The following is a 10888-nucleotide window of genomic DNA, read 5'->3' as shown; positions in this document are numbered from 1 at the left end:
TGCAGCGGTCGGATTAATAAATCACCAGTAATTGATATTTAAACAAATTTAATAACAAAACCAGACTCACAAAACCAAGGTTCCAGCGGAGTAGCCAGCGGAAACAGGAGCGAGCGGAAGGGAGCGCGCAGCACAATTTATCAGTAAACATACGCCTGAGGGCAGCCCGCCCCCAAGGGGAGGGCTTATCCCTACAATCAAGAACAATGGCACTGGGTTTTGATCCTACTTCATGTACTGGCTTTGTGAGAGCCTAGGCCGTTTGGATGCTCACTTTACTAGACCTGGAAGAAGGTGGGAGGTCCTTGGACTTCCCGCAGACCAGGGAACCCTGACATGCTCTTCGCCTGATGAGGGATGGGGAGTTGGTTGGAGGAGGGAGAGGGAAATGGGAGGTGGTGGCCGGGAGGCTGAAATCTTTAATAAATAATTAAATTAATTAATATATAATAAAAAAGATACTAGGTAACTGACAAAAAAATTGAAGAAATTATACAGATCCCTTAATTAATGCCAATAAAAAACAAAGAGATGAAGAAAATATTCACAAAACAAATATTGAAATAGAAGCAAGAAACAAACCACAAACTGACAGAATTCAGAAAATAGAGTACCTGGGTAAGCAAAGAGGACCTACAGATGTAAGCATTACCAACAGAATTCAAAAGAGGGAAGACAGAATCTCAGGCAAAAGATACAATAGAAGAAATAGATTCACTGAAATAGATTCAAAGGAAATGTTAGATCTAAAAAATCTCTACCACATAACAGCCAGGAAATCAGAAATATCATGAAAAGATCAAACTTAAAAATAATAGGAATAGAAGAAAAAACAGAACCCCAGCTAAAATCCCAGAAATATATTTTAAAAAGCATAGAACAGTTCCATAAGCTAAAGAAGGACATGTCTATAAAGGTACAGAAACTTATAGAACACCAAACAGATTAGATCAGAAAAGAATATCTCTGTGTCACATAATAATCAAAACACTAAATATATAGGAAAAAATATTAAAATTTCTAAGGGAAAAAGGCAAAGTAACATATAAAGGCAGACCCATAAGAATTACATCACACTTCTCAACTGAGATTCTAAAAGTCTAGACACACAGCTATCTTGCCAACTCTAAGAAACCATGGATACCAGCTCAAACTATTATATTCAGCAAAATTTTAAATCACCGTAAATGGAGAAATAAGATTTTATGGCAAAGTCAAGTTTAAACAAAACCTATCTGCAAATCCAACCCTATTGAAGGTACTAGAAGGAAAACTCCAACCTAAGTAAGTTAACTATATCCCAATAAACAGACAATAGATAATCTCACACCAGAAAAATCCAAAATACAAACCAACACTCTTCACAATAACCACAAATTATAATATATTTTGCTGGAATTCTAACCAAGCAAGCATAGGACTATTATGACAAGAACATTGAGTCTTTGAAGAAAGAAATTTGAGAAGATAACATAAGATAGGATGATTTTCATATGAAAAAAAAACAGCATAGTCAAAGCAATTTTGTCCAATAAAAGAACTTCCGAAGGTATTACAACTCCAGATTTCAAGTAAAAAAAAAGTTAAGAAACAAATAAACAAAAACCATCTCATGGTATTGGCATTTAAAAAAAAAAGGGTGGCATGGGGACCTTGGGAGAGGGTTGAATGGGAGGGGAAAGGCAGTGAGGGGAGCTGAGAAAAATAAAGAGTTCAATATAAATCAATAAAAAATAGACAGGTGAATCAATGGAATTGAATTGAAGACCCAGCCTTAAATGTACACACCTATGGACACCTGATTTTTGACAAAGAGGACAAAATTAAACAATGGAAAAACAAATGGTATTGGAAAAACTGATTGTTAAAATATAGAAGAATGCAAATTGATCTATATCTTTCACCCTGCACAAAGCTCAAATCCAAGCGCTCAAAGACCTCAACATCAATCCATATACACTGAGCCTGACAGAAAAGAGTGTGGAGAATGCCTTTAATACATTGGGACAGGAGGCAACTTCCTGACAATGAGACACATCTGCTCCTGGCAGCACCAATCTACTTCAAGAGGAAGATGGGCATCGAAGAGTCTCCTTATGGAATTGATTAGCCATTTGGGCAAGAAACTGTTCTTGCCTGGACTGTTGCATCAACTGGACACAAAGAACCCACAGAGAGAGGACTGCTGAACTTGCCTAAAGGTGTGATGATGCTTTGGGGTTCCTGATTCATGAAAGAGTCTGTGAGACAGTCTTCAGGACACAAAGTAACTGAACTGTCTTTGGAATTTCCTGCTTCATGGAAATGTCTTCTGTATACTTTGGGCCTGAAGGCTGAAGATGGATGCCCCAAGAATAAAAAAGAACTATGGGTGACTGTCCAGGCAGCAAGATGTCTCTGTCATTTCTAGAGTTTCAGAAGTTGCTTACTTCTTATTTACTTAGGTAATATTATATCCTTCTGGAGTCTTTGATGGAATTGAAGAATAGATAGATATTTATAGTTTTCCTTAGTTATGATAAAAGGTAAAATAAATATAAATATTGTAACTGTAATTCTTGCTTGATAACTGTTTTGTTATATGTAAATTTACTATGTTAAAATGGAAGCTTTTCTTTCAACAGAAAAATGGGAAATGGTGTAGGAGGTTCTTCTGTTTGTGTGTTTCTTTCATTGGTTGAATAAAGATACTGCCTTGGCCTTTTGACAGGCCAGCCCTCAGATAGGCAGAGAAGACAGAACAGAATTCTGGGAGGAAGAAAGCAGAGACAGGCAGATGACATGAATCTCCAGCCCAAGATGGACGTAGGTTAGAATCTTTCTCGGTAAGCCACGTACTCGTGGTGATATACAGATTACTAGAAATGGCTTAATTTAATATGCAAGAGTTAGCCAATAAGAGTCTAGAAATAATGGAGCAGGCAGTAATTTAGTTAATACAATTTCTGCGTGGTTATTTTGGGGGTTGAGCTAGCTGGATGCACCCCATGTTTCTCCTACAACATAGATGTCTTTCCACTGAAGAATGGGTAAAGAAAATGTTTTACATTTACACAATGGTGTATTACTCAGCTATTAAAAACCATGATGCCATGTTATGCCATACTACAACTTGGATATGCCATGTTTTGTCAATATCCATAGAAGGGCTGCTTTTTCTGAATAGAAATAGAGGAAGGAAGGAGGCAGGGGTAGAGGAGAGGTAGGGGACAAAACTGGGAGGAGAGAAAGAAGGGGGAACTGCAGATGGATTGTAAGAAAATGATTAAAATAATTTTAAAATACAAATAAATCAAAAAATGCTTAGTTGTGGCCTCTGTGTGCATAGACACATCAGACAGACACACATACACATATAGACACACATAAATAAGATAAATACTTTTAAAGTATACACACATAACACAAATATACATATATTCAGCATATGTAGAAAATTAAGACATAGGTGAATCAGCAAAGGCCAATTTTTCAGCAAATCACAGCAGGGAAGTAGACATTCACATGGAAGCAAAGAAAGTATACATCGGTGCCATTCCCTTCCAAAAATAATGCAGACTAAATTGTGGACCCAAATGTAAAAACTAAATATAAAAGTTCTACCAAACAACAAAAGAAACATCTAGAAGATCTTTTGTTAAGGCAAAAAGGGAAAATTAAGACAAAATGTCAAAGCATAATCCATGAAAGAAGTCATTAATGAGCTCAACTTTATTTTGATTGAAACTGATTTTTATCTAATCATCTCTAAGAAAACTCCAAAATTAGAAGAAATATCTATAAACCAGATATTAAACTCTACTCTAAGGGTCATGATACCTGACTTTGAACCTAGCTTGAACCTCGGCAGGCCCAAATGTCCTGGATGCTCATATTTGTAATTCTGGCGCTCCTAATTTAAGATGGAAGCTTGAGATGAGAATGAAGCAGAACCCATCTTTGGAGTACTCAAAGAAGCAGGAGAGAGAGAGAGAGAGAGAGAGAGAGAGAGAGAGAGAGAGAGAGAGAGAGAGAGTGACTATCTCAAGCTTTCTCAAGGTGGGAGAGGAAAACTCATTCCTAAAAGCTATTCTCAAACTTCCACATAAGCTGTGGCACATACATGCTTTTATTCATCCAAAACATACACATAATTAAAACAAAAAGATTTAAGACAACATAGAGAACAATAATACAGTTTTGAAAAAAAGTTTTACATTTAGCAATAGCTTAATCTAGAAATGTATGTTAAGTCCTGTGACTCAATAAAATATAAGTAATTCTATTTTTTTATTTTTTAAGTCTTTTTTCCTTTTTTTAAAATTTATTTTATTTATTGTGTATACTGTATTCTGCCTACATGCATGCCTACAGGCCAGAAGAGGGCACCAGATCTCATTGCAGATTGTTGTAGTTGCTGGGAATTGAACTCAGGACCTTTAGAGGAGCAGGCGTTGCTCTTAACCACTGAGCCATCTCTCCCACCCAGTAATTCTATTTTTCAACGGAGAAAAGCAAACCTAAAAGATAGCTGAGCAGACAAAAGCATTTGCTGTCATACTTGACAACTGGAATTCATTGTCCAGAATTCATTCATACACACAGTGAAAGAAAAGAACTGAATCCTGTAAGGTGATCATTAATTTTCACATGTACACCATGACTCACGTGCATGTGTATACACACATGTATGCATATACATAAAAACCCAATAGGTGAATAATAAAATTATTTCATGGGAAAGGGTTTCAAAAAAAGATGCTCAGCATTATTATTCATTTGGGAAATAAAAATTTAAACCACAGTCAATTCCACTCGAACACAAATACATTTTAAATGAAAACAAGTCCATCCTATGCTTAAAGATTTGCTTATATCCATTCTTGTGGAGGCTTATCCCTGTCATACTATTTACATACATAACACATACTTGTGTGAGCATTTATGTAATGTTTTTGTATGTTCTGTGCATCTACCTGCCTACACAGAGAAAATATTTTCTATTTAACAGAAATATGTGATGTACACTGCTGAAAAAAATTTTTTTGTGTAGTCTCACAAAACTCATATGCTGACTGACATATAATTAATCCATAAAATTTCTGAAATTGTTTTTAAACTCCAATGTACACTGGTTTTTTTGGTATTTTAGCTGAGTTATGAAAAACTTTACAAATCTTTTTTAGTTACCTGAGTATTACCTTAACAAGGCCCATAAGTCTTATTATGAATTGTTTTATACCTCTGTATCTGGGAACATTTCCTAATTTTGTTGTGTTTTTCTGAGGGAAGGGTATAAGTTATTAAAATATTATTTGAATCTTATCCAGTGGGAATTTTTCTATTTACTAACTGAGTCCAGCCTATTAATATTAATGTTAATTAATGTATATTTTACATAACTAAAGCCTTGAAATTGGCTTAATGTTTATATAATTTCCATTGCATTTAATTTGCATATTCTCTGCATGTTTAAAATGAAAAGAAATATAAAGCTGCTTAATTGAGTTACACATTTACCTTCCATTGGCAGAATTTAAGGATTTTGATAATGCCTGCTATACTATGTTTTATATACCATTGAACAATTTCCAACTCAAATTTTAAGAGAAAGTCCAGTATGGTGTTTCATGCCTAAAATTTCAGAGCTTTCGTGGTACTTGAGGATGAAGGATCCTGAGTTTGATGACAGCCTGGACGACCAACAATCTCAGCAATCCTCTTTCTGAAGTGAATGATTAAATACAATAAAATTACAAGGAACTGAAATTACAATTATTTTCCTTAGGAACCTTTATATCAATTATATTAAATTAAGTATTTGAAGATTTTAGATAAACTAATCAGTTTGAGGGACTATTCTCAATATTTAGAGATGTTATCAAATGCTAAATTAACAAGTGATTTTTATTTCCTAATAGAGTTTATATTAATTTACATCAAATTAAACAATAAAGTTTATAGTACAATTTATCACTTCTTACTCCAAAATCAGACATACTGCTTGCCCAGAGTTGATTTTCCCATTCTTTATGTTATTTGTAGATGGTACACTTCTGATTAATGATGATGCTTCAGGAGTTGCAATTCCCTTTAGCTATGATAAATGTTCAAGGTATACTTAGAATTCTCAGTAAAAGGTAGACTTTTAAGCCCAAAGCCTTAAAAGGTTGCCAGCTAAAGTTCTGAAGTCAGTTGCTATGGTGACTCTTTTAATTGTTTCTTCCTATTCTTCCAGATCTAATTAGAACATCAAAGTTTATAGCATATGTAGGATAAGAGCACTCATAATTCCCTCAGCAGGTTCTGGCTGCTCTGTAATTAAAACATAACATTTATGACCAGCAGACTGGGAATACATTAGAATGTTTAAACTGTAAAATAGAAGAAAGAAGCCTATGGAAAAAAAAAATACCGTTTCTGTAATTAGAACCAGGTCAAATATGGCTCCTTTGAAGGATCATTTTAACTTTTTGTGGACCCTTTATACTAAGGAGTTGAAAACATTTTCCTCTTTTTTATGCAGTCTCTGGAATAAATTTAACTTCTATGTTCTGACATGCACGGGCCCAATAAAAAAAATTCAAGACATTTAGTAATATGATCACCATAGAACATGTTCTGAAAAGCAAGCACAGAATATCCTGCCTATAATGTCAGCACTTGGGAGGTGAAGGAAGGCAGATCACAAGTTCAAAGCCAGTCTCAGTTGCATAGTGACTTTGAGGACGGTTTGGCTCCATGAAATTGTCTCTCAAGAGAGCAAATAGGTCTAATGCAGGTAATCTCTGCTGAGTGTGGAAAGGAGGGAGGGAGGGAGGGAAGGAGGGAGGGAGGGAGGGAGGGAGGGAGAACGAGAGAGGTGCGGGAGAAGAGAGGAGAATATAGGAGAAGAAAAGGGGGAGAGGAAAGAAATGAGACCCTTTAGAAAGGATTACCCCCTCATGGCTGCTTCATAAAAAAAAATGTTCAAGAGAGAAAGTTTTCAATATATGTCTCATAGTACATTACTGAATTTTATAAGTACCACTATCCTAAAATATCAATAATATTATAGCATAAATGCCATTAGGAAAAGTTTACTTGGTAGTAATTGATGTTATAGGCACTGAAAAATATATTAAATTATAACTTTTAAAATAACAAAGGCTACATTACAAGTGATTTTCAAAAACATATCTGTATTATTTAAATCATAACTTGAAATTAGCGTGTTATTCAAATGAAAATGCCACTAAAGCAACATTGTAATTGTTGGATGCAAAATTTTAACTGAAATTTAGCAGAAATTATTCAAAGGTAAATATAAATACTAATAGTTATATATTAGTAAATATAGCATTTTATAATTACCTAGATTTTTCACTTGGTTTATACACATTTAAATTTATTTTTTACATGTTCAAGTAACAAATATTTGTGTCATAAACAAAACTTCTATATTAAGAACTATTGTTCTGAAAAAGCCTGGGTTAAAACCGGTCTCGCTGAACATAGCGGACAGTGAGGACTACTGAGAACTCAAGAACAATGGCAATGGGTTTTTGATCCTACTGCACCTATTGGCTTTGTGGGAGCCTAGGCAGCTTGGATGCTCACCTTACTAGACCTGGATGGAGGTGGGTGGTCCTTGGACTTCCCACAGGGCAGGGANAGTGGGGAAGAGACAGAAATCGTTAATAAAATAAATAAATAAATAAATAAATAAGAACTATTTTATACCTATATGTATGAATTGCAAAGTGTATATACATGTTTATGTGGATTTTTACACATGTACAACAGTTGCCTACACATGTGTACAAGAATAAAGAGGCTGAAAGTCAATAACAGTTCACCATATTTTTTTAATAAAAGGTTTTTCATCGAACCTGGGGTTTACTTTCAGGTTAGGCTGGCTGACCAATGAGCTACAAGGATCCATTTGCCCCATCCTCTGGTGGTATGTTACCACACCCGTACTATTTTCCAGGATTTTATGCTGGGATCCAAACTCAGGTCCTTATATTTGCATGGCACATACTCTATATATCAGGCAATATTTCATATCAGTAACTTCTCTGAAAGAATCAGTTTTTAATATAATGATTTCATAGCTTGAGCAGAGCAATGAGTCATAAATCAAAGTACTCAGGTACCGGGACCTGATGGGAGAGAGTCTTCTGTTTTGTGTTAATTTCATTGATTAAATAAAGAGACTGACTCGGCCCTTTAATAGGACAGAAAATTAGGTAGGTGGAGTAGACCAAAGAGAATACTGGGATAAAGAAGCCGAGTCAGTCAATCGCTATGATTCTCCCACTCCAGACAGACGCAGGTTAAGATCTTCCCTGGTAAACCACCTCATGGACGACACAGATTATTAGAAATGGGTTAGATCAATATGTAAGAGCCATCTGATAAGAGGTTATAACTAATGGGCCAGGCAGTGTTTAAAAGAATACAGTTTCTGTGTAATTATTTCGGGTATAAAGCTAGCCGGGTGGTGGGACGCATCCCTCTGCTGCGCTCCTCACAACAAGGACCAACTTAGTACCATTTGTATTTATTATGATGAAACATAAACCAGTCTTGTTGGTAGCTTCACTTATAATAATCACTAATAATATTTGTCCCGCTGTCTTCTAAGGATTAAATAAAGATCAGATGGAAATGAGTAAATAAAAGCTTTAAATTAAATGTTCTATGCAAGTATCAGTTCTGATACTAACATTGTTATTGAAAGTACAGATTTGGTTTCAAGATGCAGATAATACCTAACTATAACATTCTAGCTCAGAACTGGTAACAGTAGAATGACCTTCATTTTGACAATCTGTATTCACCTCATTTACAATGAAACAACGCAGCCTTGGCTTATGCCACACAATGTTACAGGATTACCTGAATGAGCACATATGGCCCATTTAGCTAAGGACTTTTTAATAGGTACTGTCTAGTATGAGGTGAACCGAAAGAATAGCTCTACAGTGTCAGTCTCTATCTATGACATTGGAATACTTTGCCATTTTAATACATTTTCATAGCATTATTTTGTTTTATTTATTGACACATCACATCTTATTTATGTAAATAGATGTCAGCCTTTTAAAATCAAAGTGCACATACTTACCAATCTATATAAATTGATTTTGATGGGAGTTTGGTCTGTTTTCCAAATACATTGTTTCATGTGGTAAATAACTGATGTGGGAGTGATTTCTTATTAATAAAGAAACTGCCTAGGCCCCTTGATAGGCCAACCCATAGGTGGGTGGAGTAAACAGAAGAGAATACTGGGAGAAAGAAGCTGAATCAGAGTGTCGCCATGGTTCTCCCACTCCAGACAGACGCAGGTTAAGATCCTCCCTGGTAAGCCACCTCATGGGCTACACAGAATATTAGAAATTGGTTAGAACAATATGTAAGAGCTAGCCAATAAGAGGTTACAGATAACGGACCAGGCAGTGTTTAAAAAAATACAGTTTCCATGTAATTATTTTGGGGCATAACCTAGCCATGTGGGCGGCCGGGTGCCGGGGACGCAGCCTCGCCACTCGTATTGCAACAAATAACTGTTCCCCCACCTACTTTCCAATTTAACTCCAATTGTTTATACCTTTGTGCAAAAAAAAAAAAATGCCATTCATCAGTTTTCCATAAATTGTGTTCAAAGTTAAGTACTTAGAAATAGTTAAATCACTATGGCTGCACCTGCCACTAAGATCAACTAAAATTTGGGTTTCAATGACGAGCAGCAAGTGGGAACCTGAGAAACAATTTCACTTACCACAGATGAACATAGTCTCATCTGAGTTATCTGCACAGTCATTCACAAAGTCACACAGCCTGTCCTTTAGAATGCAGTGCTTGGAAGCACACGTGAATTCGTCAGCAGCACACTTTCTGTTTGTGTTAAGTAATGGGGAGCAATCTCGGAAGGAAACATCATCGACTGCCACATCTCCTATGTAACTGATACCACGTTTTGCCCTAAAGACAATCTAAAAAGAAAAAAAAAATGAACAAGAGGAGCCAATTAGCATTAGGCTGTCAAGAAGTCCAGAACACAAACAAACATGGCAACAAGAACATCTAGATTGACTTTCATAACAAATACACCCAATTGAAAGAGACTTCTATAAAGATAATGGCTCAGAAAGACTGAACATCATGAGAGTCTGTACTATATTCAATTCTGGGAATATGAGAAAAGCAACACTACCACCCAAGAGATGGAGAGTTAGCATAGAGACTATAGACTCCAGGCAGAAGTCATGCACCCACTTCTACTCCCTGTGCTGACGCTCAAATTCAAAACAAGACTGCTTACTTCTTAGACACACACAGAGAGAGAGAGAGAGAGAGAGAGAGAGAGAGAGAGAGAGAGAGAGAGAGAGAGAGAGAGAGAGAGAGAGAGAGAACCCAGTTACTCTGTCAGACTTTTGCCAAACAAAATAAATTTAGTTCTTCAAGAGAGAGGATAGCGATCCTAAATCGGTGAATTGCTTGCCTCTAGAACCATCAGTGTGCCGCCGAACCTGAAGCCTGCTCAAGGATGGCCAGGCTGTGGCTTTAACCCATTTGAGATTAACAGCTGATTCTGCTTTACTCCTTTACTTAACAAAGGGGGAATCCATTTTGACAGTTTAGGATTGCTTGCCCCAAAGCCTACAGGGGACTGTGGTCCAGGCCCCCCAATCCAGGCCTGTTGACCCGACACATTTCTGTCCTTACTCCTTGCCCCAAATATTTATTAACAATCGCGCTGGACTTGAAAGACCAAGTTCAAGATTACTCTTCTACTTACAGCTATGGACCCTGAACAAAACCTTGCCTCTTTAAGTCACAGCTTCTGCTTCTGTAACACGATGATGCCTTTTCAAGAGCAGCTATAGGGTCCACTGAGAACTTGAGCATCTAATTTTCT

At 36.3% G+C, this 10888-nt stretch overlaps 1 protein-coding gene across 1 annotated transcript in view; it reads right to left on the bottom strand.

Annotated features, from left to right (window-relative positions):
- The window catches only part of Malrd1 (MAM and LDL receptor class A domain containing 1), a 463630-nt gene that overhangs the window by 338183 nt on the left and 114559 nt on the right, over nt 1-10888 (bottom strand). Inside the window, exon 11 of the mRNA XM_050152697.1 lies at nt 9749-9962. Within this exon, the coding sequence (XP_050008654.1) occupies nt 9749-9962 (214 nt within the window). The remainder of the gene's footprint in view (nt 1-9748; nt 9963-10888) is intronic.

The sequence above is a fragment of the Alexandromys fortis genome, unplaced genomic scaffold (assembly GCF_014885135.2).
Source record: "Alexandromys fortis isolate MF-2015 unplaced genomic scaffold, M_Fortis_MF-2015_v1.1 scaffold_54, whole genome shotgun sequence".
Lineage (NCBI taxonomy): Eukaryota > Metazoa > Chordata > Mammalia > Rodentia > Cricetidae > Alexandromys > Alexandromys fortis.
This window is presented reverse-complemented; position numbering and strand designations above follow the sequence as displayed.